The sequence below is a fragment of the Cyprinodon variegatus genome, unplaced genomic scaffold (assembly GCF_000732505.1).
Source record: "Cyprinodon variegatus isolate N-32 unplaced genomic scaffold, C_variegatus-1.0 Scaffold6, whole genome shotgun sequence".
Classification (NCBI taxonomy): domain Eukaryota; kingdom Metazoa; phylum Chordata; class Actinopteri; order Cyprinodontiformes; family Cyprinodontidae; genus Cyprinodon; species Cyprinodon variegatus.
Genome location: NW_015150459.1, coordinates 1,186,740 through 1,213,682, shown reverse-complemented (window position 1 = coordinate 1,213,682; position 26,943 = coordinate 1,186,740). Strand labels below are relative to the sequence as shown.

Sequence of the window (26,943 nt, the reverse complement as noted above, 5' to 3'; positions counted from 1 at the left end):
CAGAATAAATTATGAACAGTTTAGTTTGTGCCTTCGACTCGGTGCCCATAAGAAGACGTTACTTGGATTACAAAGCCGAATATCGTTGGAACAGCTACAAATGACACCAAACTCATATGGTTGAGCAAAACATGATGTAATAATGTAAAATCAAGGGCCAATGTAAAAAAAAAAAACGGTGTTCCCCTTTAAGGAAGCCCTGTACTCATGTACTCTGCTCCTGAAGCTTTAGCTCCCGCTTTACTGAAAAACAATGTTCCTATTCTGAGTGCTATTTATGCCTTATTCTACTTGGCACCCAATAATATTTTCACTTTTTTATTTTTATCTTAACTCTCTGTTGCTTTAGGCAAAAGATTCCATCACTTCTTAGTGTTTACTCATTGCATACATGTGTATTATCATACCTCTGGTCACATAGTCTTGTGATGGTAAACAGATAAAAGTGTTTTGTTTGCTTGTAAATGGAGCAAAAATAAAATGTGAAACAGAAATAAAACATAACGAGCCAACAAGATGTCATGTTATTAGAAGACTGCTTGTATGGAACCGGAGTGAGCTACTGCCATAGAACTCTGTAGTCATTATATGTGACTAGGCTCATTCAACATAGTCACTTTAAATTGATTTTAATTCCCCATGCCTTTATGTAGAGAAGAACTGTTTTGTGATTTAATTAATTTCCCAATTTGTATGGTTCTGAAATCTCATTATATATACTCTTAAGTAAAAATGCTGTGAAAAAAAACAACAAAACTTGGCATTCCAAAATCTTGAGTGTTTTCTATTAATACTGCATGTTTTCTGTCTTATTTTCAGGATTTTTAGCTGTGCTGGTGAGGAGTTGACCAGACTGCAGTTTCATAACGGAGGAAACTATAGCTCTGCACTTCGGGAAGGTTCTTTTGAGATTTTTGGAGATAGAGTTACAAAGCTTGGGACAAACATGTAAGATGCTTCATTATCCAGAAGGATGTAGGTTAATAATTAAAATCATAAGAAAAAGGCTTGGCAAAGATAATTTCTTAAACTGTAAAATCATGCTAATAATGCTTCCCAAAAACTGAAACTATTTTCTAATTTTCTGGCTGGCTGATTTTAAATTGAACTAATAGCAACTCATTAGTCCATCTATAATGCAGAGAAGAAGACAATCTGTTGTCCTCTTTTATCGCTTAGTCAAAGGAAGAGTTAGAAGTCTATTTGTTACATTCAGGAGAAAATGAATGTATCAGAATAATATCCTGATGAAATGAAGCATATCAAGGAAATTGATATTTTTCAAAATGTTGAAGGTCTACCATACTGAATGGAGGAAATGACACTAACCATGAAGTCTAAAGTCATACTTTTATAAAATGAAAAATATATAAAATATCCTGTTTTGTATGGTTTAGTGGCATAAATACATAGTTTATTGTTAATGTTAGATTTAGCAGATGTTTTACATGTTTGCATTCTCTATTACAGACTTAAATATTCTCAATATGTTCGTATTATCATCGTGTTTTTATTCAGGTACAGTGTAAGTCGCCCTGTTGAAACACATATGTCTGGCACATCTAAAAGTTCTGCTCAGCACACAAAGGTAAGGAAAAAAATTGAATATTCAGTTTTACCAGATTGAGGCAAATGTTGTCTTTTCAATTTCCACAGTTAATAAAGTTTTAGTTTTTTATACCCACTTTATGAGCATCTGGAGAAGGAACATATAAGTAACAAGTTAAAGAAAAGGTATATGCTGAAATGAGAAAACAATTGCTTGTCAACAGGTCAATGCTGCCCCAAACCCTCTGGCCAAAGAGGAACTAAATCTGTTGGCCAGGTTAATGGGAGGGCTGGAAGTTCAGAAACCAGGAAGCACAGACACTGGTTTCCGGGTAAATCTATTTGCCACGGATGAAGAGGAAGAGTGAGTGTCCTAATATGTGTTCTGCAAATTTCAGCTGTTTTTATTTTTCAATGTTGGATCTTTGATGCTATTTCAAAACATTTAAAAAATAACCATTTAATTCGTCCTTTTTGACAGAGAAGCATTAATATCAAGACCGGATGAGCTTTCATATGGAGTCATAAACATCCAAGCAACGAAGGTAAATAACTCAGTATATCATAACAGTCTGCACGGTATTTTAACAGTAATCTGAATTCCAGTCATTTTCCACACTAAATAGACAGTTTGTTTTCTCAGACATTTCCTTGTGGTTTTAGACTGTTATTAACTGCTGTGGTTAGACTGTTTGCTATTTTATCTTTACGTCTTAAACTTTGATGTTTTGTTTTTAGTATAATCCGATTTTAGATTTAGTTTAATCTGATTTTTATATCTTGTTCTTCAAACAAGTAAGGCAGTCGAGGAAAACAGCATGTGGCATAGAGTGGATTTTATCTTGGGCGTCCTCCACACCAAGGGATTTTTAAATTTGTGAGCCAAGAAGCCAAATTTAGCAAAATCCTTTGACATTGTCGAGTCTACCTAACCAGACCAGGTGCCTTGCAGTTGTGCAAAAAAAAACAAAATTCTGTCCTTTTTCTGTCGATTTTATTCAATGGACAAAAATAGTGCATAACTTCAGTAAAAGATGAAAGAGGCTTTGGTTTATGAATAAATATTTTATTTTACGAATATAAATCTGAATAGTATGATGTTAACATATGGTTGCCTCCCTTTATCCTGATACACTGAAATAAAATCAAGAGCCACCATTTTTACTGAAAGTTAAGAGAAAGTTTAGAGTCCATCTGTGTTTAGAGGCTATTTAAAATGTGTTTTAACCAGCATCTGATGAAAAAGCAATATCACAAGCTATCGATATGTCACAGTACCTTTTAATCTGCCATCTGAGTACGGACAATACATGCATGGTGCAACACATCATGACATGGCCATCCACCAACACTGGTAGGCCAAGCAAACTGGGCATCAACCAGGGAAGGTTACGATCACTGCTCAGGTGGGAGATTCTGGGGTGATCTCCACAATCATGAACATAATGGAAAGATGGCAAAAGGGAAAAAAAATATACTTGATAAAAAGGAGTTTGTTATGCAGTTTGCCAGCAGCAATGAAGACACACCAAACATTTTCAAAAAGGTGCTCCAGGTAACTCCAACCAAAACTGGACTTTAAAGGTACATACTCACATTATTTGAGGTTTTATGAATGTACACGCCATTAACTGTCTAGCTGCAAATTATGTTTTTATGACAAATTACTGCTGTTTTAATATTTGTTGATTTTTTCTTTTAAGCCTTGTTTTTGCTCAGTTTGTTAGTAAATATAGCCTTTCAGTTTATATTAAATAATTGTACGCATGTGCAGGACCATCATTTAGGTCATATGTTATTGTTATGGTAAACAAGCCGAAGCAATGGAAGCAAGTGAGTGTGAAACTCCCAACATAGTTGTGAGAAAAAAAAGACTTAGATCAATTGTAAAAAGGCACAAGAACGTTTGATTCCAAGAGGGATAAAATCAAACAATAAATGTCAGAGTACACTAAAGCTTGGTTTTATGCTTGACGCATCTGTGAGGTCTGTAAGGCTTAATTACATGCTTATGGTCTTCCACGCCCATCTGCGGGATCCGTATGGACAGAAGTTCCGCATTGCACACCTAGGGAAATTTTTAACTACACGGAAAAATCCGTGTAAAAAACTGCTGATGGTTCACAAATATAAACACCTACAAACATCCCATGATTTAGCCCCCAAATATCAACACTATCAAAAGATTTTGGAAAAACTCCTGGAAAGAAATTACTGTCACTATGATATGATATGAGGAGTCTTTGACTTTGACACCTACTTCCTTGTGTAGTGGGATGTTTTCAGCTGAATGTTTGTACTTAACATGCTCCCTGTAGCCGGACTGAATGGTGGAAAAGCCACGCAGAGTATAAATGCTGCAGACTCTGACAGTTGGCTTATTTTCCGCACAGTTTGTATTGGCATCAAGTATCATGAGTCCTTAACAATGCTTTTTAAGCTCAAATTGAACTGTTGCTGTTCCGAGAAGCATTACAGCACCAACTAACTTGGTTAGTTGCTGCAGCAGTTTAGCAGTACTGCCAGTAGATGGCGTCACATGTGTTTATCTCAGCTCACCTCGCCAATTGCTGAGATTCTATCTCAGCAATTGGCTCAAAAGGAGTTTCAAAACAATATCAGGATAGTCATTATGAACTGGGTTTGTAAAACTTTTTTTTATAGGCATATAAAATAACTATGTACCTTTAATCTTGTAAGGTAAATGCTGTGTGTAGCAGAAAACACTCTCGGGGGGGGGGATACTTTCTGAAGACACTCTACCTTTGGTGATGCATGATTTGGGCAGCCTTATGCTTTCAGGTTGCTTCTTTTTATCAGCAGGGAACAAGTATAATGTGAAATACAGAGCAGTCATGCACAAAAATATTGCACCACAACCACAACGTTGGTGGAGACATACGGAAGAATATTTGCAAATCTTGTTGCGCCCATAGGGGGCTTACAAAAGTCTGATGGTTATTGATGATGCTTGAAATAATTTGTGTTTCTAAAAAAGATCATTCTGTATCCTATTGTTATATTGCATCATAATGAAAATACTCTTTTATGGATGTGAATGTTTTTGCCACATGCTATATGTTTTTTTTCTTCCCTAATAAGCAACATGCTTGATTGGAATAAAATCGATCAGGGATGTGAAACTTTCTCTGTTAAACAGGATTTAATACATTAAGATTCCATGTGATTGGCAGCCCTAGATAATGTCAGACTGCTGTGTGTTTCAGGATCAGCAGGCCAACGCAGAACTGGCCAAGATCATGGGAGAGTTTACAGAGTCTGGAGATCAGTCTACATGTGGCAGCAGCAAAGGGGACGACCTTTTGGCCATGATGGACGGTTTGTGATGTGATCACGCAGCCAGAAATCCCAAAAGTAGGGTCTAAACTTCCGAAGATCAGCCTGCACTGTGGTTTTAACCTGCAAATAACCTGCATCAAGCTCACATTCACCCACAAGAAGTCGTTCTTGTAGTGATTGTAAGGAGCCTATGTGAGCAAAGGGCCGCCGTTGGTCAAGCGGATGTGTTTTTGCAATCAACAGGAAGAAAGTACTGTGAGGAAAGCTGCACTAAGTTGTTGTAAGTTTTCTGTAAACTTAGGAGAATTACATGTTTTTAAAGGAGAAACTATTGGTTTGTATGTATGAATAGATTGAACATGTGCTTGTTGTAATAGTATTTGATTTTTCACACAGTCTAAATAAAGTACACATTCCTTTTATTTCATGCATTATTATGTACTCTAAGTTAAGTGTCAGCAATAGATGTAACTCTAGCACTTTATGACTGATTTTAAAATGCATTGAGGGTTTGTATTCTTTTTTTTTTTTTCTAAAACTAGTGCTAGTCTTGGGTTTTGGTGTGGTTTTATTTTTAATGATTTTTTCATAAATACAGCCCCACTAGTATACAGAAATATGTTCTGTTGTTACTTCTAGCTGGATATCTAACAAATGCACTTTATAGAAATTTCAAAACTCATTACAATTTGTTGGTATTCTGGATGAAGTCAACTTTTAACATTCAGTACATTTTAATTGGATTAAGTTTATTGTTCAGCTTTAGGAGGGTGCTGTTTTAAAGATACTGACCGGTTTTAATCTGAGGACAAAGTTTGGGTCAAAGATTTATACACTCACAAACAAAGCATTAACGGCTTTAGGAATGGCGTAGTAAAGGACACTGAGATTCTGGAACATATATATATATATATATATATACCTATACATACAACCCTTTGGAAACTGTAGAATAAGAAAACATGTAATTTCTGTTGGGAATAATGGTCAAGTATGGGTTGTATATATTGTATTCCCTGTACACTTTTGATCTCGTTTAAACTCAAGAAAATCTACAAATAATACAAGTTGTATTAGCAGTGCACCTGAAAAAGGAGCAATTTCACTAAATTCCTAAAAGTTTCAATATGACATTAATTTCCTCAATAACTATGTAAACTTTTCCTCAGCTTGGTGTCTTTATATACAGAAAGGTGTTGTTTTATTTCTTTTCTACAAGTCAAAAATGACATATTTCTGGAATTAGAGGAATCCAATGTGTCCTTTTACTATTTGGTTTAAGCTCCTTAAGATATTTATTATGGCAAAAAAATGTTTCGTCTACACAGTTTCTTCTACAGTAAAATAGTTTAAAAGTTTAATGTTTCAAAAACTGTTCCACTACAGCGTGATGTAAAGTAATGTTTAGATTCAGCTCAACAATGTGTTTTTTTGTGGGTTTCTTTTTTTAAAATACAGAAATGCAATATGAGAAACCGTCTTAATATGTACATATTTTTATAGAAAAATATTTATTAAATTAAACTTTCCTTTGTCCTGAAAAAATGTTGCATTTCCTAAGTTAACAACTTATTCACACATATCAACAACACATATCTCATGGATTTATTTTTGGACATTGTAAGGATTATGATTAATGGAAACCTGAGATGTAGTTCCTCGAAAAATCACACATTACTAGTCAAATATTTTGTTATAGAAATGTTGCGTTATGTTCTCATAGGAAGAGTGCACTTTGCATGCTAAAGATTTAAAAACTTGTATGTATCAATATGTAAAGAACTCCAATGTAAAGTTGACTGAAAGTACAAAGTATGATAGAAAAAAAGGAGCACAACCAACAGAAATATCTGCAGCATATAGAGGATAAGAACTCCATGCACAAGGATTGTACCGCCGCTGGAATTATGTTCTTTTTTAATCTGTTTACTCCTGGCTTCTCTATGCTAACACTGATTGTTGTGCTATTACTGCTTTATCCCAATGAAACTTTTAAACCAACAAAGAAGAGGAACTTTAGGCGACTATCTGGGCAACCTTTTCATGACACTACAGCAGTGCTTTATAGCCTTCATGACATACTGCCTGATGCAATAAATCATGCCAAAGGGGATCCCTACTATACCATATTACTAATATACAACACTTTGACATGCTTCTGAAGGAGGATAACAATTTTGGAAAACTTTGTGTATTGGTCCTCTCTCAAGTTCATATTTTCATAAAAATGTTTATGGCGTTTCAAATAAATGTGAGCTATAAACATCAAAATAAAAAATAAGCATTTCCAAGGTATGCCTGTGTATAAAATATAAAAAATAACAAGTTTTAGTATTAATATAGACTTATTTGTTTTAGAGTTGATTGAAAATTAACTTAAGTTTTGACATAACCTTGAAGGAACCTGTACGAAATTAAATTGAACAACAGAGGGTGCTGTCTGAACTGCATAAAGCTTATGTTTTATTTGTCATTGCCAGTCTTCTACAGTGTGTGCCACTCTGTAGCCTTTAGTGGGCCAGAGCTACACCTGATGATTCATCCTGTTTAGCCCAGTTTTACTTAATTTCACACTTTTCCACACTATGCTTTAAAGTTTTATCTTCCCACACCATGGTGTAAATTTCCATGCAATGGTGAAAAAGTATATTTCTGCACGCTGGTTTGGTGGTTCTGAATAAAACCAGACTCTGTAATTTGATTTAAGGTAGAAAGCAACCTAATTCCTCATTCGAAGAATTGCCATAGTAACAGCATTACCTAACTGAGGTGATTTCAATGTGTGTGTTTGGGTGTGTGTGTTTGGGCCGCCTGCAGACGAGTCAAAGTGAGACTGTCTGAACTCCCCCAGTCAGCCACCCTCACACACATGAACAGAGTGCATTCCAGGGCAGCGAACATGCTGAGACATTTCTCTGAATTGATCTGGGGGGGAGGAGGTTGCTGTTGAGGTTTTCCCTATGATATCCCAAAGTAAGAGACGAGAAAAGCTCCAGGCTCTCAAAGTATGGCCTACCTACAAAACAAACACAAACCCCAGCTTTAGTAAGTTGTTCCACAAAAGTTTAGACAGTCCAACTTTGTTTTGGATTGGTTTGCATATACTTTTAAGGTAAAACATCTTAAGAAATAGGGAGCCCTTTTCGTTCTATTAATGTATGAGAAGATTCTCTCCTAGACTGTGGATTTTACTTCTAATTCAGTTTCCTCTTCAAAGGGTGCGGGTATGACACTGTAAAGCCACAGCCTGACGTGTTTCTTGTGGCTGGGAGTAGATGCTCTGCTGAGTCAAGGCAGGAAGACTGTTTCAACTCAAATGTGGCACTGCCATTTAACTTGCTCTCTCCTTGTCTGTCACATCTGCCCACTGTTTGGAAACTGTTACGTGGGTGGAATATTAGATTAATCAGTTAGTCTAAATTAGGAGATAAGGTGGGCTTTGCAAAATGTCAGACACCCAGAATGCATGCTTGCATAAAAAAAGGACCCACAAGCTTTCTTGTTTAAGTACTCGGAGGTCAAATGTTGTATTGGAAGACTTTCCTCAACACGTGAATGGCCCTGAGCGGACATTTTCATGATTGCCACTATAGAAATTTATTGATAAGAAGTGAGTGTAATGCAGTTTCACTGACTCATATAGTTATCTCAAATGAAGATATTTTACTTTTGGAGTCTCTTTAAATTCAGATCATATTTTCAGTCTTATCCAGCAGTATTTAAAAGATTCCTGTAGAAACAATGCTTTGAGGTGGAAATAGTTTAACTTAAAATAGTTCTTCTTCTAAAAAAGAGGGCAGTGGCCATCCCCATGGATTTACTCACGTCTTCAAATCAGAGTGATTTACCTTCTTCAAAGTGGATTTTTGATAAACCTGTAGTTTATTTGGAAGAAACTTGTATGTGTAATTTACAGTTAACCTTGCAACAATGCTAGTGTACAGATTTATACAGATTTAATGCTATTTAAAGTTCTCTTAGTAAGAGAGACCCTCCTTGACATTGGCCTAAAGGCGACTCAGCAAAACAAGTGATATTACTCCAAAATCACCACTGGAAGAAATCTTTATATTAAATTAAAACTAAGGTTGATTTTGTCATGGTTATTTATTTTTGTGTGTCATGCCAAAAAACTAAATGTATAGTCACCCTAGCTGACTAACTCTTGCAAAACTTTCTGGAGACTCAGGTAGGCATGAAGAATTAATAACATAAGACATTCCTTGCAGTTTTTATATTTTCAGGATTTTATTTCTTTCTATAGAGGTAGAATGATATTTAAAAAAGAGTGTGTTTCTTGAAACGTGCAGACAGAACAAACTTCTATTAAATGTTCATCTTTATTTTAAGTCATCTGTGAAATTATTTGGTCTGTTTGGATGTTTCATTTGTTTTAAAATTTTAACTGTAACTTTATACAAGATAGACTCCAATATCTGTGCAATAATCGAATCTGTAAGCTTTCTACTTTAGTTTTAAATAAAGGAAGCAAGTTCATTGTTGTACTTTTGTCATGTTTCATTTGCATATAACTGGAATGCATAGTTGTATCATTAAAACTCAAATTAATACACTGCTTTTGTGTGTTGTTGTTGACTTTTATCAAAATCAATAGTGTTTCGATATAAAGCTCAGACATGTAGCAGACTGAAAAAATTAAACTAAGCCATTTTATAGAATATTGTGGGTAAAAAGTGAGCACAGAGCAAAATTAAGAAAAAAATTGTATATATGTAAACATATATATAAAATGTATATATAAAATATATATATATATATATATATATCTTAGGTTTAATTTAAAAAAAAACTGTCTGAAATAAGTCTGGGTTTATTGAGAAGTCCCATGATGTCATGGTTTCATTTAGCAACTTTTTTTTTTTTTTTTTTTAATGCAGAGGATTTCATCATCGGGCACACAGAAACAGCTACTGTCATTGGCTGTACGCGACTGTCAATCAAACGTCCTTGTGCGTCATTTCCGTTGTCAGGTGGTGCTGTCTCTGTGGAAAGATGCGATCAGCGAGAAGCGGAGGCTTTTCCTTAATTGCTCATTTCAGTAATAGAGGCTAAACAACGCGAAACTAAAACCTCCGAAGCTTCTCCCGCCTGTGAGAGAAGCTCCGTACTCCCACCACAGCTTTCGCCTGAGAAATGTCGATATTTTAAGGGGGCAACGCAGTTCTTAGCCGGCGGTTTTGGCTTTGAGGTAAGCGAGGCTGCGACTCGGTTGCTATTTAGCTTCTCTCGCCGTGAGCCAGCTGCAATGTTGAGTGTACTTTGTTTAAATGGCCTCACAGCTGCTCGGTAGATTTAAGCTCCGCGTTAGCTGTAATGTAGCTCGTTCAACAGCCATATTTAAACCTCCATGGTGCAAATTGAATCAAAGGAACTCATGCTAATAACGATTGTTGGCTCTGCACCCCACTCATTATTGTGCTGTCTGCCCCTTTGTGTGGCTCACGAGCCCCGAGCTGTTCTAACCCATTCAGCCGAGAAACTAAGTTGGCTTCACACGAGTTCGTAAATGCACTAAGGATAGTTTCAGTCATATTCTACTCAAAGATAACAGCGTATGTTTGTGATCTTAAATCGGCCTTAAATGTGTCGCCAAGACTTCGCTAATCAAGTTGTAATCTTCCTGTGTCCAACTTGCGATGATTTAACGTCAGCGCTTTAGTTTACACAGCACGCTGCCAGGACACAGTGTCCACACCTTATGGACCCAAAATGGCACCAGTGCTTTGAAGCAGTTTTTGTATTTCTTTTCTTTATTGTTATTGTTGTTATTTGCATTTCCATTCGTTTTTGTCAAGTAATTTTTATGGTGTGACCTTTGCATCGCAAAGGACATTGTTATTGCAGTGATTACTGGGGTTATGTGCTTCCTAAGCTTCCAGGAGTTCTTTTTTTTCTTTATGTTTTTGTTAACAGTGTATTTGGTTTATATCACATTCTGCTATGTATTGTGCATATAAAGGATGTTTGATTTTGCAGCGTGTTCATGCAGTGCCCAGACATAAGCCATTGAGTATCTGTAGGTGAGTCGTGAGACACCTACTTGGTTGTTTTGTTCGCATACTATTTAAAGAAGCCCACATTTCTTGTGGGCATTGGCAGCGTGTCTTTCCTCCTCTCCTGTGATATGATTCAGAGGCTGTATCTGTTCTCGTCCTCCCTCTGGTACAGTCACAGCCAGTCCTGTTTGCCAGACCACTGGCTGTGTGCTGAGAGTTGGAGCAGTGCTGGAAAAGGATAGCTGTGTATGCTGTCATCACACTGTCATTCAGGTCAGCAGGCTGGAGTTTGTTGCATTGACCTTTTGCTTTTTTTTTGTGCTTTTTTAAGATTTCTGGGTTTGGCTCAACAACTCTGCAGCAGGTTCTTGCCTGAACATTGAAGAGCATTTGTTCTTTGCATTATGCGTCAATAGCTAATAGTTTGATGTTAATCTGGTTTGTTGACTGACATGCATGTACATGAGCTATACCATCAAATAAACAGACGTGTACAGAGGTAGCTCTTTTGACTCCTAACAGTAGATGAAGGATTTGTTCCATGCCTTGTTAATGTATTAGATCATATGTGTCCTACCTTTTTAATTTATTTAATAAAAAAAACAAAACATTAAATCAAAAATAAATTAGTTCACCATTATTCCAATTTGTGTCAAAACAAACATCTCACAATATTGCCTCTAATGGAAAGCTGTTATGCTTTGTTATAGTGCATTTAATAAACATGCAGAAATATCATTATTTTCTATTTTATAATGGTTGAACAGGGGTAAGTGTTTTGATTTCATTCTCCATATAATTAATCTCTCTTTTAAATGCTTGTCCACCAAGTTTATGATCACCTGATCCACCTGACATGGCTTTGTCTTCTCGGATGTAAGATGTTATCCTACCGTTCCCAGTGTGACTCGGTGTCACTCTGACTTGCGCCACAAACGGCGACAGAAAACCTCAACTCATCAGACTCAGTGGGTGATGACTAGCAGAAACGGAGACAGATGGGAGAGAGACGTGATGATGACACTGTCTGCTGTCTGGGATCACAAAAAGCCTCATGGAAGTGAGAATTCATACAAGCCCTTGCTGAACTGCCAGCTGTCCTACCTCCTCCATGCTCCAAATTGCCAGCAGTGCACAATTGTCTCTGTACCAGAAACATTTCTGAATTGGCTTAAAAAAACGGAACTCTGGGATTCCACGGTTGGACAATACAGTGTCAAAATGTTGTTTCATGTTTTCAACCCCCCCATAAGGCTTAAATTTTGTCATGTGGTGGATTATGAAAGATTTTTTTCCATTTTAGAAAGCTCACTTTTAGTTTTCTCATCCTTCCATCATCTTCGCCTGATATTACTCTACTTGTCACCTACTGTTACCACTCGGAATGCATGGTGTAGACTTTTGATGGGAAATAAAGAGTATTATTTGAACATTGAAGCATTTCTGTTCAATGAAAACTTGGTACGGCAGCAGGATGAATCATTCCTCTCTTTTCAGGGCTCTACTTCCCCATTACGGGAAGCAGATGGCATTTCATCACACTGGCCCTGGCTATCAGTAAACACAGGATACCTCTCGCTCTCTGATTTCTCGGAGGTGGATGAGATCCACAGTGTCTGTAAAAGCACTTCATAAAAAAAGCAATGTGTCACTGTCACTCGTTCTGCATGCATCTAGCCTCTGTGTCATTGAGCAACAGCTCTGTATTTTAACTTTTTGGTCGTGTTAAAACTCGCATTCACGTTTAAAGGCGAGATAAGCTCTTTGCACAGATTCAGTGATAAAGCATGCAGATTAAAGAGCATGGGGATTTTCCTTAACCCGTTTCAACCGCTGCGGGGGGGGGGGAGCTCAGGATTAGTGAGTCGAATGAAAATAAAATCTTGTTTTAAAGCTTTTCTTTTGCATGCAAGTGCCTTCCATTTTGCAGATTGTGTCATCACCACAGTGCCTAGTGTGGAGATTGGATCTGAGGTGCTGGCCTTGACGCCAGCGGCCGTTATTCTAAATTGAGCTGTAATGCAGTCACATTCACACTGAGGTGTGGAAATGTGGGGGGAGAGAAGTGTAAATGGGCTGGGTGGAGCTGACCTGAACTTCAGCTCTTTTAACTTGGTTTCATACTGTTTTCTCATTTAATGGTTTTAGAGCTCTGTTTATTCCAATTTTTTAGTTAATTAATTCCTTTTTACCCTCAGAATAGTTTATTGGTTGTTGTACTATTTGTCACATCTGTGTGCTTTCCCTTTTACTTGTCTATCTTTATCCCATGAACTAATCAGATTTGTTCCCTGCAGAGCTCCAGTATGTCCAAACGGCGCTCGTCAGAGAGAGGGGCTGGAGAGACATCAGGCAGGGCCAGCAAGCTCCAGTGTCCTGGGATATCTGGCAGTAATGCCAAGAGAGCCGGCCCCTTTATCCTTGGTATGGAGCTTACTGCTGTTTAAAATATATTATCGAATCCTGTTCAAGGAAACTGTAGAGGTTGATGTATACATGCTGTGCATATTGCTACTATGCATAACCTCAGGAGAATTACACCAACCATAGAGTTATGGGACTATGTTGTGGACTTACACACGCCTGAGACAAGAATTTGAAGAATTTTGCTGAACCTCATGACATTGGCCAGGGAAACTGGAGACTATGCCTGGGCATTTTTTTCTTTTTCTTCCTTGGGGATTATATAATCCATTTCTATACTCTAAAATCGTTTTTTGTTCTCCACTACTGCTCCCTCACTGTTTGCCAAATAACTAGCTTAAAAAAACATTGCACTTTGGGTGTGAATGGATAAATGTACACACCACCTTTAATGAGTTTTGGTGAGAGCAAACACAGTAGCATTTCAGCCTGCCTTTTGGTCATGCAGCTGTTCCTTTTCCCGTCCTTGCAGGACCTCGCCTGGGCAACTCACCAGTACAGAGCATAGTTCAGTGTTTGGCCAGAAAAGATGGCACGGATGACTTCTATCAGCTCAAAGTAAGTCTCTTAAATCCACAATTTATTTTTTTTAATGATCTATCATTGCAGCGTAAAAAAATATGTTCAACATAACCGTTTTAAGCCTTCTCTGTATCCATCTCAACTTCTGACCTTTTCATGGTGAACATTTTATTGCCCTCAGTGCAAGTCTGGCAAAAACAAGCAAACGTGAGCCAGGCATGTTGTTTACTGGGATTATCCAGTAGATCTTAAGCAATCAAGGGGCCTCTAAAGCAAACATTGCACAGGAAATGTCAGTGTTTAACCTCTCCAGTCTCTAGACTGTGATTTCATGTTTAGATGCATTTAGATCTTGCTTACTGTTTGCTCTTTTGTCAGATCTTGACGCTGGAGGAGCGAGTAGACTCTGCTGGGGAGACTCAGGAGGAGAGGCAGGGAAAGATGCTGTTGCATACAGAATACTCTCTCCTTTCTCTGCTGCACAACCAGGATGGGGTGGTCCACCATCATGGCCTCTTCCAGGTAATTTCAGATCTACATATCTTTTTACTTGATAAACATGCCATTTTAGCAGTTCTTTTTTTTTTTTTTTTGAATGAAGTATTGTTTTTGCTTTGTCTCAATGGCAAATCCTCTGACACCAAATTTCCCTTTAAGAATATTTTTAACAAAACCAAAGTAACAATTTGCTGCTATCTGTTCAGAATTAGCAGCAGCAAGTTTGTCATCCATCAAAGCAGCTGCCTGTAATTTCTTTATCAGGGTTGTTGCAGTTAAATAGTAGAAATACTATTAAAATTTTTATCTAAATCAGTTCTCTTTCCTGCTTCTTCACCCTCTGTTCCATCTGCCTTCTCCTTTAACTTTTCTCCATCAGCTCTTGGTCTTCCATTCACATCCTGTTTCACTTTTTTAGTGCTCTTAGAATAGCAGCATTAAGCCTTGCAGGCTGATTCACTTCAAGCTGCAATATTGATTAGATTATTATAGTTCATCTCGACTGTCTGTGAACCCTTTCATGCTTCGGTCTTTCAGAGATGCTGACTGCATCTAAAAAAAACTGCCAACCTGATACAGAATCAATAGGAAACAAGTGAGTGAGTCTACATGCGCTTGTGTTTTAAGAATAGAAATGACCTTTCTTATCTTTTCCACCACATCCAGCTCCACTGACTGTGCAGATGTAGACATTCATAGTGGCTGCGGTCAGCTGCTAAATGATGGTCTGTCTTGAGACTCGCTTATCAGAACTTTGTGGCTGATTCCTTTTAATATCCAGTTTTTGTAATGTTTCAACCTGCTACAGGAGAGCGTAGCTGATTCATATGAACCACAATTAAAGGAAATACAAGAACAGGGTTTAAAGTATCTTTTTCTAACCTTCCTCCCAAAGTTTATTATTAATTGTTATTAATTGTTTGAATTATTTGTAAAGTTGCTGTCACATTATTATGTGAGAGGAGTCCCTGTGCAGTAGGTGTTAATGGTATTTAGAGCAAACTAAATATTAAGCATCCTATTGAGTGAGTAATTTGGCTCCTTTCATCATCTGATTTGGTTCTTTTAAATTTCCTCCTGGTTAAATTGATTCAATGCCGACAGAAATGGATCTCAAATTCCAACTGTTCTGTCAGATAAAGAAGTAAACACCTTCTCAAGGCTTCATTCCCACACTGTGGTGTCAAGTACACTTTTTAGGTATCTATACTTTAAGCCATTACTTATTTTTCATCCTACTTCTGACTTCTACTTGTTACATTTTCACACAAGTATCTGTACTTTCTATTCCTTACATTTTTAAAACAAACATTACTCCTTACTCTTGGCTTCTGTTTTATGTTTATAAATGTTTATTTTACATCATGTGCGCCATCCAATGCAGATAATTGGCCCCATCAACATCTAGTGAAAATCAGTGTGATTGGATGAGTCATATAACGCAAACACTCATTGGTTAGCTAAAGGAAATCATCGGAAGCAAGCAGGTGTTTATTAAACTGTAAAGGCAAATTGTCTATGCCATGCTACAATGTTGGATTCAGAAACAGATGTTAAATGTCTGAAAAGTCAGACACAGGCGAAGGCGAGAGCGTATCAGGAGATGGAGACCACAGGACCTCCCTCATCCTTGGCCCTATCTCAAAGAATTGTTTGAACTAGTCGAAAAATAGAGTTTCAATTCACATAGTGGGGTCTGGGGCTGTTTTTTAAAGGTTACTTTATACTTTTATACTTTAAGTAGTTTTTGGAGCACATACTTTTTCACTTTTACTTGAGTAAAGAGTTCAAGTTGATACTTCAACTTTTACCAGAGTGTTTTTAAACTGCAGTATCTATACGTCTACTTAATTAACAAATGTCTGTACTTTTGACACAACTGTTCCCATGCTTATTTTTGTTTGCAGGATCGTGCCTACGAAATAGTGGAGGACATGGAGGCCAACAAAATCCGTAAGATGAAGAAGCGGATCTGCCTGGTGTTGGACTGCCTGTGTGCCCACGATTTCAGTGACAAGACAGCAGATCTGATAAACCTCCAGCATTATGTCATAAAGGAGAAGCGACTGAGCGAGCGTGAAGCCATCGTCATTTTCTACGATGTTGTGCGCGTGGTGGAGGCCCTCCATAAGGTTTGTCTTATTACCTTTTTGCAAAGAAAGGATGTGCAGCAAACTCTGCTCACTTTCTTTTTTTTCTTCCATCAATGGAGAGAGCTTTCATACAACTCTGCTCTTTGTTGTTGTTTGTTAATTGCACATACTTCTGATTACTCACTTCCATGGCTCGCGTGCCACTCCCAGAAACTGATTTCTGTTATGGCAGTGATTCACTGAACACAATGTGACCATACTTCTTTTCTTTTTTTTCCTTCCCACTTTCCTGCCTGCAGAAAAACATTGTGCACAGAGACCTCAAGCTGGGAAACATGGTGCTTAACAAACGGTAAGTCGATGTTCAGTCACTCTTCCAACATTGTCAGTCAGTTCATGGCACATAATGCTGTCTATTATGCCATGTCTGGTGTTTTAGCTTGGCAGTAATGTGCATGATGGCTGAGTGGCCCCAGCAGCCCGGATCCAGTGAGCATTAAGCTTTAAACCCAGACAGAGGCCACATTCTTTGACTAAGAGTAAGATTACACTCAGGAACCTACAGGCTTGCTCTCTTATACTCAGATCTTGGGGCTGTGTCAGTGTGTTGAGTAATAATAAATGATTTACTCCCTATGGTCAGAGATTTAAAAATGGATTCTGGTGCTAAACATAACAAAGAATATGTGTCTGCTTTGATCTCAATGGGAAAGTGTTTGGGTTTGGGGGCGTATGAGCAATTTAGTAATGCGCAGAAGACCCTGTGGAGTGCAGCTCCGGTCAGAGTGCTGCAGCTCAGATGAGACTTGCAGGATGGAAAGCTACTCATCTGTAAACTCTCCAACCAGCTCATGCGTAGGGGATATGAAAGGGTTGTATTCAGATGGTTAGAACTGCTCTTCCTTACTGTGAGAAGAAAAAATGGTCCTTTTCTCTATTTTATTTTTTAGCATGTGCTCTTAATATTATTAAAAATAAAATTTGGATAATCTTAGAATTTTTATTAAAACTCTTCAGGCGGTTGCTTTGGTATGACTGAATGACTAAACCTGATGAACAGTCGCTGTGTTCCTACGCTCACTTTATGTTGATTTATACCTCTTTGTGGAATGTATCATCAGCCTACACTGTTGCCTACACACCACGCCACTGAGCATTTCTGTTGTGTCGGTGTCATTTGCTTCGCATTCAGGCTGCTAGAATACTACTTTGTGCCATTCATTAATATGATGAGCTGATTCAACTTCATGCCTGTGTTAGACAGAATCTTACTGAAATATGTAAAGATAAACCGAAATATCAATTTGACATTGGACAGTGTTTAACAATATATTCATTAGTGTGACTAGAATTATAGAATAATCACTGCTGAAGGGAATAATCTGAGATTTCAACTGAAGTATAAATCTGAGCAACCTACTACATTCAGTGTTTCTGCTGAAGTGTGGTTCTCCTCTGAATGAACCACAGAAGTATCATTGGAACTATTCCGCTCTTCTTGTTTGACTTAATTTGAACACATTGCTGTTAATTGAAAAAGCAAAATAATTTCAGCCACTTTCCTCTTCATTGACATCATCTATACTATAGAGTGTTATCAGTAGAACCTGGTACTAGGGTTTGGCGATATGACCTCAAATCAATATCACGATAAATTGGGTAGTTTACCTAACAACAAATGCACAATAAATGCTCCTGCTCCTCTATCAGAAATAAAAGCATGTGCAGGAAATGCAACTGGTTTTATTTATCATTTATTTATTGAATAAATCACATTACATGATACTTTTAATTAAGTATTAAAGTCTTGTACCCGTTCAGGTTTAAACATTCAACAATGTCTCAAACAGGAGAGCAATATTACCTCTTGTAAACGTTTTTGCGGAAAGGTAATGGAGCCTTTTGCACATAGGCTGTTTTTTAGTCAAACGTTGCATTTTCTGTTCTTTTGCTCAACATCAATAGCGCAATTTTGGTACAACCGAACTGAGTGTGCAGTGAAAACAATGTATATCGTTTAAACTCGCACATCTTCACTCAAAACCAGTGCCTTCAACTCTGGCAACGCGCTCTCGACTACTTCTCGGTGCGCTCAGCTTCATCTCTGCTGTCACTCTGCTCCAAAGAATTATCTGACTGTATTTTTGTTTACTGCTGTGTTAGATGCTTCTTCACTGGGCTCATCCTCCATTCTCTTTGTTTACACTTCTGAGTGGATCAGTGGAGTCACGTGATTCCCCACATGTTGCAGTATCTTAAAGGGGAAGGAAAAACAAGCCACCATCGTACACAGGCAAAACGACAGAATAACGTTAATTTCTATTACCGACATGGGAAAATTGTGACCAGTTATAGTGTCACCTGTAGGTGACACGGATTAGACCAGCTAGATTATTTAGTTTGTGACCATCTGATTTTTGATCTTTTCCCACTAATACCAACTGATAGCCTTTCAGCCGTTAAATTGTTTTACCATAAGCTTTTAGTCTGGAGTTAATAATTGATGGTTGGGTTTCATTTCTTTGTATTACTTCATTACTTTTTTCAAACATAATTTTTACACTTATCTTTAATCTTTGGTTCAGATATATTCACTGTGGGTTACATTGAAAAGCAACTTTGTTTATTTAATTTTTTATTTTGCTTTATTAATACACCTAGACAAACAGTATTGTCATCTTGTATACACAGAGTTTATACAAAGCAAAGTTTCGATGCATATAGCTTTTCATCGGTGAATGAGCAGCTTAAAACAGTGAAATTAACATTACCCTTTATAAAGTGCAGCAGTGATTAGAATGTAAACAGTGTAGGAGAAAAGGGAAACCAGTTTAAAGTCATTCAAAAGTCCCTCAGTCCTCTACCTGCAGAAGCAGTAGTACGGGAACTGGTGTTGATGGTGATGAAATAGTGTTTTGAAGGTGGTGGGGAGCAGAGTAAATGTGAGGAACACTCCGTCCCAGTTGGAAACAAAGGAGAAATGCCAAAGCTCAATAGCTCAGAGCTGACTCACACCACAGTACAATTCACACATACACAAATACTGTCTCAACTCTAATATTCTTATAATCTTTTTCTCTGTAGCACAACGGCCTATTTTCTCTGTCCTTTTTTAGGGGATGTCACCATGTGTTATACTTTCTTGACAATAGTGTATGTGAATAGACAGTGAATGTGGGAAAACTTTGACCATCCGGAGATAAACTGTATCAGACCCCACTCCCTTGTCATTTGTTGTTCTGGGAAATACACCAAATGCATCAAAAACATCAGCAGTTTGTGCAAGAAATGATGTGGCTTCCTTGTCCAGAGCCAGCTGTTATGAAAGCAGGATGTGATAAATCAATATGCACTTCCACTGATTGACTATTTCTGAGTTTAATTTCCTTTTATATATGGGATGTAGTTCCTCACGATTTCTTTTTTACTATGGTGCAATAATTTATATATCTTAATACATTTATAATTTACAGTGCAATGATTCATACATAGAATAGGGTGGTAATATTATCTATGATGGCATCTTATCTTTTGGATTCACTCCTCTAAAGCCTGAATGTTATTAAAATCCTTCAAACAATGTTCTTGTCAGTTCTGGGAACTGATGTTTGCAGTAGAAGCTGCCCTGCGATTAACCTCGCTTCTCTTTACATGTATTTTTATTGTGGGGCGGAAAGGAGAAGTCATCTGGGCTGTTTAGGTCTCTGGTTTCCTGACTGGAGTCATGTGACCAGGAAGCGGAGACTGCATGGTCTATCCACTGTCCTCGGGGACCCTTGCCTCATAAGGCGAACATGCAATCTCATTTATCCAATCTCCGGTGCAAGAATAGAAGCCTGGGTCGCTATTATCCCAGACAAAAGGAGAGACTCGTCCATAAAGGATGGGGCTTTAATTATCGAACTCTCCTTGGGTAATTCACAAGGCCAGGATATGGTTCAAGCTTTTAATGAAAACAAAATCTGAAATGAGTGAATATTACAAGAAGGTGGACAGTATGTAGAGTTAATCCATAAATAGATTAAGACCACAGTGTTTGGTTAAAATGTAAGTGTTAATCAGGAATCAGCTACAGACCCTTTAATAGGGGCAGCGATATGTGCGATGGAGCAGGGTGTGAAAGTGAGAGAGCGAAAAGGGGAAGCTGTTGACCTCAGGCTTTTTAGAAAGCGGATGTGGGTGAAAAGCATGATGTGGAGAGTATCCAGGCTGTAGACTGTGGCAGCTTTTGTTTGTTTGTGTTTGACAATTCAGAGCGTTTTCGTGAGTGCCACTTCGACATGGGAGCCATTCTGGGTGCAGATCATGTTGCGTGTTTGTGTACACATTTTAAATCTTCTTCTGCTTTATATAAAATCTGTTTCCAACACATCACTGTGCAAGCTTAGTCATTGCGGCAATTATCATAAGCCACAGGTTGACTCATATATTTGTCAAAGTGCAACTTTGTCCCCCCTCCTCCTCTGCAAAAAAGGCCTGAGCTTCAGGATAGTCAGGTTTCACTCTATCATAGACAAACCGAATTAACTTTGATCTGTTTTCATCTGACACATCTCTCCAGTCACAAAATTACTAAAAGCGCTTAGTCTCATCTGATTTAAGGCACTGTATTGCTTGGATCCTTTATTAACATGAATGAAGGTGGACATTGACTTTATATACTGTGACTCATTAATTTACTTAACGCGCACTATTAAAACCTATGAATAAAAACTAATCCACCCTTATGAAATTACGGAAACTTCTCACGGTTCTTTCTACATTAAAAAGTTAATTAAAGGTCCTTTCCCTTTGTTTAATTAGCATCCTTTGCATAAAAAACACAATAGAAATGTGTTAATTGACTGAATAACATTGCCCAAAGAGTAAGGTAAGAAAGCTGTGGGCTTAGTCAGAAATAACCCTCTGGTACATTCTCATGTTTGAAAGTTTCATTGGTAATAGAACCCCCATACCATAATACTACTGCTGATGGCCCAAAACTTTGTTAAAAGATGAAAGATGTTGTTTTGCACCAAATTCAAACCCATCCATTCTAATGGTACAGTTATAAGACCTACTGGACAAGGGAATACTTTTCCAGCCTCTTCGTGTCACTCTGTCTGTTCAGGTACTCAGTTTAAACTGTGGCAAGCTGTCTTCACTATGTCTAGATGTTTAAAATGAAGTTTTTAATGTGTTCCACATAGCCAGAGAAATTTGAGCCCCTCTTTCTCTAGACCACAAAACCACATGATGTTTTTTGACGCTAACAGCTCAGGTCCCGAAGCTCGAAATGTTCTGGGCTTCAGCTATCTTGGGGGGATAAAATGGCTAAACTTTTTTTTTTCTGTTTACCAGGACACATCGCATCACCATCACTAACTTCTGCCTAGGGAAGCACCTGGTGAGTGAGGATGATCTGCTAAAAGACCAGAGAGGCAGCCCAGCTTATATTAGCCCTGATGTATTAAGTGGTAAGTGAAATATGTCTCATGTAAATTATTCTTCAAAGAAGCCTTTGTTGAGACTTCCAGCTAAACCCTTCTTGGTTACAAAATGACATCTATATATTGGGTTTGACTAATTCTAAACCGGCGTTGCTCAGGTTATCCAGATGTTGGAGATTTTTGTTCACGGTTTACATCTTCTAAGGTTCCCAAAGTCTTGAAAGGCAGGAAATGTTTAAAATTAACATGTGATCATTTTCTGGTAACACGCAAGTCTGGCAAAGTGTGTTTAAACGATAGAGCATGGCAAAAGTTTTTTAGACTTAATTTGGTTCTATTATCCAAAGATGGAAAAACTGAATTATGCTAAAATAAAGAGCTAATCACCGATGGACTATTTTGTTAACACACCACAACTTGATCATTTTCCCTCTGTTATATACTTGACCTAAGATTTCTGAAATGGAATTCAGTAAAGAAGCTCAAAACCCTGAATTTCTTATTTGTGTTTCCTATCATTTGTCAAATAAAGCTGTTAATCATAAGAAACTGTGATTTCATAGAGACTAAATTTGATCTAAGGAAGGAGTTCAGGTTGTTAGCAGTGTTATATGAATTTTATTGTGTTGCTTAATTAGAAAAAACATAATTCTTAATTGTTATTTACAATTTTCCAGTTAATATGGAAGTTACATGTAACTGATTTGTTCCTAGAAACAATCCAAGTTTTTTGTGTATTTTAGAATTGCATAATATAAAAAAAAATCTGTTTGATTTTCTGATTATTAAGCAACTACAAGGAAGTCGTGTTGCAATCTGTGAACTGCGATAGGGAGAATTTGTTTTTGTTTTGTTCTTGTTTTCATGGTGATGCTTCATTTTCCCACGTAAGCTTTGGGGATGCACAGAAAAGCGTCAAGGAAGCGTTGCTTCCCAATTCTCATAAGAAATATCAGCATGTGGCCAATCTCTTCCATAGAAAACTAGCTTCATCACGTTGAGCATTTGTTTACTAAACAGCATCCTAGACGTGGTCCTGGACCTAGAACGGTTCAAATCCCACATCTTGCACCCCGTCTAGCAGTTGAAAACTGCAGCTAAAACCGTAGCGTCCATATCAGCATAACGTGACAGGCACACAATTAAACAGCTCCAGTGACTCATCTGCTGATGACTCATGAGAGGGAAACTACTCCCATCTACTCCCATCCCCCGCCTCTGTATGTGTGACACAAGCTTGCATATAATTGCCGACTGCTGTTGCTGCCGCCTCTCTGGCTGGAACAACACCGCCTATGGTAATGCACAGCCTATGATGCTACAGCCTCATCAGCTCCAGTTTGTTCATTCTGCAAACGCGGCTGTTGGATTATCCGTTTGCTTTAACAAGAAGCTCTTCTGTTTTCAAAGTGGCACATTTCAAAGAAGAGCCATAAATGCTGAGTCATTTAGTTCATGTTTACCAGTTTTGTTAATCATTAAAACCTGTGACTTGAACTTACTGAATGTTTTGGTGACACTTAAAACAGGAAGTGATCCATTAATGTGCTACATTAATGTCAGCTCTCTGTGTGTGTGTTTTTATGGAGGATTTGTGTACATTAGTCTGTTTTTTGTTGTAAAAAAACAAAAACTGAGTAGCCCCTCTCCTTTGTGCTTCCAGGTCGACCATATCGTGGTAAACCCAGCGACATATGGGCGCTCGGCGTTGTCTTGTTCACCATGCTTTATGGCCAGTTCCCTTTTTATGACAGCATACCTCAAGAACTCTTCCGCAAAATCAAGGCTGCAGAGTATTCTATTCCAGAGTGAGTCTTAATCTGAAGCAGAGCTTCGATAATTCTCTCTGCATCCCTTTATTTCCAGTTTTAAAGACACAATGAAGTCAACAGTCCTTTTGTATAACCCTCTATCAAAACAGATCCCATTAAGATTGAATTTTAAATTATTTCTGCCGTTTTTTTGTGTATTTTTTGCATGATGATGCTGAGTTGTTACAAATTTTGGAATTTATTTACATTAAATAGCATTTTCCTCATTTTTTTTGTCAGCAAATTATTGATGTGTCACATTAAAAAAAAAATAACTGCCTCATTTGTGCTCATCCTACCTCCTCAGAGACGGTCGTGTGTCTGAGAACACGGTGTGCCTCATTCGAAAGCTGCTCGTGCTGGACCCTCAGCAGAGGCTGGCTGCAGGAGAAGTGCTGGAGTCACTCAGTGCCATTATTGCTTCATGGTAAATGCGCCACCTGCTGGTAGTTTGCTAAACAAAAACTAACTCATGATGGGTATCATGTCAGGTCTTTGTGTGTGAATGTAACCTTTGCACAAATAATAGGATATTCTCAATTCTGTTAATTCATTAACCTTCTTTTTCTGGTTCACTTTGTCACAGGCAGTCAGTTTCATCAATGAGTGGCCCCTTACAGGTAGTTCCAGATATTGATGATCAGGTCAATAACCAAGAACATCTGCAGGAGGTAAGATGTAAAAATAAAAAATAAAAAGTTATTTAACTTTTGCTAACAAGCTTAGATGAATATTAGTAATTTGCCTTGCAAAAGTATTTACACCAGTTTTGTTTTTTCCGTACTTTTGTTAATACTTCTTTTTTGATATTTTTTGTGATAGATTTTTTTTTTTATGCAAATAAAGAGGAAAATAATTCTTAAAAAAAAAAATCCTGAAAAAACAATATACACCCCGCTTTACTCTAATACTCCGGTTTAAAATCCAATGAAACGAAATAGCTTAGGTTTGAGGTTTTGGGTATGTGACAAATCAAAGTAGTTGTAGTGGGAAGTTTCTAGAATAAAAATACTAAACTTATCAGTTGTAGTTTTTATTGTTAAGCCCTTTGTTGTATCTTAATTACTGTCATAAATGCAGCATATTGAGCAGATTTTGTTTTTGAACCTAGGCCAAGGCAATCGAAGAGTCTTCACAGTACGAATTTGAGAACTACATGCGCCAGCAGCTGCTGCTGGCTGAAGAGAAGAACACTATTCATGAAGCCAAGAGCTTTCTCACCAAGCGTCAGTTTGGCAACATCCCACCTGTCAGGCGTCTGGGTCACGACGCCCAACCTGTCAGTCCATTTGATGCTACTGCCCTCGCTCAACGTTTCCTCCGGAAATAACCCTCAACCCCCCACAGCAGCCTCTCTAGCCTCCCTGGTAACTAAACACACCCAGGGAGACCAGAGAGGACTTGGGAGAAAATACCCAGAACTGAACTGGCACACAGGAAGGATCTGTCTGTACTGACAGGCAGACCGATGCACATCTGGGTTTCAGTAAGCTAAGCAAAGCAGACACAAAGCCAGGTACCGGAAAAGATTCCCACCTATGAGCTTGACTTTTCCAGTCTGGATTCCCTTCAAACATTGAAAACCCTGGATAACCCCCCCCCCCAAAAAAAGCTTCTTTACCCACAGTCACTGTGCAACAAACCCATCAGCATGGTCTGTCATGGTTCTGATGAGGTTCTGCCTGCAGTTTGGAAGCAACCATCAACCCCTCGTTCCTCTTCCCCCCACCACCTCTAAAACTTCCCATCCATTCTGGCTTCCCTGAGCAATACAGGTCCAGAATCATGTAGCAACCCCCCTCCCCCCCTCATCACAGTGGTTTGGTATTGCCTCAAGTTGGATCTCTTGATCACAGATGTCATTCATGTATACCTCCATTCCACCTTCCTTATCTCTTTCTCAGTCTTTGTTTTTCCTGTTTTGTTCTTTCCACAACTCTGACTTCAAATCAATCTACCTCTTTGTCTCTATCCGTCTGTTTCTAATCTAGGCTCACAGTTCTGAGACCAGGGATTGTAACGCCCGAGTCTCGACCCACCAGTGGCATAAAAGCATTAATGTTTTTGGTTGCAATGAAACTGCTTTCAAACGGTTTCTAAAAATCTGAATAAGCTTTGTATTATTTACCTGAATAAGTAGCATTTTATCTCAGTAGTAGAAAGATTGAAGAAAGATTTGATTATCAAAGCTTACTTTGAAATTAGCGCTCTGCGTTGTCTCCTGCTTCTTGCTCATCCCTGTGGAAATCTTTTTAGCACCTCGGCAGCTATAGTGAGGTACCTGGGAGTCCAAATGCCAAGAACTGAATGAGGCCAAGTCCTAATGATGATGGTTACTCTTCCTCAGTGCCGCCATGGCGATTATCAGGCACTGTTATGTTTCCATTGCCAAAAATCCTGTCTTAAATTTCTTCTCAGCCAAGGAAACTGGTACTTTCAGACTCATTTAGAATTGTATGACTTCCAGGTGGCTTCCCCATGTCTTCTTATCCAACCCAACCATGGGACAACTGTTTGTTTTCTGTGTGAATGTGAATCTCATTTCTTCTGATGAATCTGCAGTATCCTGAAGTGTGCATGCTGTGTGTATGTGGGTTGGAGCCAGACAAACGAGTGTGTGTGAGAGAAGCTGGAACTCTCTGACCCTTTAAGCTATCCACCAGTTATCATTGTGTCGTGTTATCTGGCCTGCCTCTGTGGCAGACACTGTGAAACAGAGCAGGCTCTGCTGCAGTGGGGCTTGACTGAATGTTTTTTTCGGGGAATGGAGTGAACGCTTAAAATGGGAAAAGACCATATACATTGCCTTTCAGATGTATTAATGACATTTTGTTTTCACACCACTAACAAAAACGTACATGCATTTAGTTGGATTTTATTAAATAGAGCAACCTTAAATGGGTCATAATTATAAAAGGAAAATTATTATTTTTTTTTTTATATTATTAATGCAGATTTCTTTTGGTTTGTCTCTACTAACTTGAACCTCGTCAACCCTTCTTTGAAAGTAGCCCCAGCTCAGTTAACATAAATTCTAAGTCTTGCCACAGATTATTAATTGGATTGACTTCTGGGCTTTGACTGGACAAATCTCACTCACCAGTGATCACAATTCACTGTATTTCTATATGTATGTTTAGGGTCATGACCCTTCTTTAGGGTCAACTTTCACTCCATTTTAAAGTCTCCTTCACAGAAACTGGTCAATTTTGATGAGCTCATCTGTTCTGCTCAGGAACGTCCCACTGAATAATGCTACCACAACCATGTTTTCTCAAACCCTTTTAAGATTCAGTAAACA

At 38.1% G+C, this 26,943-nt stretch overlaps 2 protein-coding genes across 2 annotated transcripts in view; both read left to right on the top strand.

The window, feature by feature from the left end:
• oscp1 (organic solute carrier partner 1) overlaps positions 1-6,367 on the top strand; it is a 15,405-nt gene extending 9,038 nt beyond the window's left edge. The window contains exons 6-10 of the mRNA XM_015374505.1: positions 820-948; positions 1,519-1,588; positions 1,773-1,912; positions 2,030-2,093; positions 4,776-6,367. Coding sequence (XP_015229991.1) covers positions 820-948; positions 1,519-1,588; positions 1,773-1,912; positions 2,030-2,093; positions 4,776-4,895 — 523 coding nt within the window. The 3' untranslated portion in view covers positions 4,896-6,367. The remainder of the gene's footprint in view (positions 1-819; positions 949-1,518; positions 1,589-1,772; positions 1,913-2,029; positions 2,094-4,775) is intronic.
• A 3,470-nt stretch (positions 6,368-9,837) lies between these two features.
• On the top strand, positions 9,838-26,428 carry stk40 (serine/threonine kinase 40). Its single transcript, XM_015375059.1, has 11 exons — positions 9,838-10,057; positions 13,163-13,289; positions 13,762-13,847; positions 14,190-14,333; positions 16,217-16,441; positions 16,702-16,754; positions 21,743-21,858; positions 23,495-23,639; positions 23,950-24,069; positions 24,229-24,313; positions 24,754-26,428. Exons 2-11 carry the CDS (start codon positions 13,172-13,174, stop codon positions 24,970-24,972), a joined length of 1,311 nt encoding a protein of 436 aa, XP_015230545.1. The 5' UTR covers positions 9,838-10,057; positions 13,163-13,171; the 3' UTR covers positions 24,973-26,428.
• The last annotated feature ends 515 nt before the right edge of the window (positions 26,429-26,943 follow it).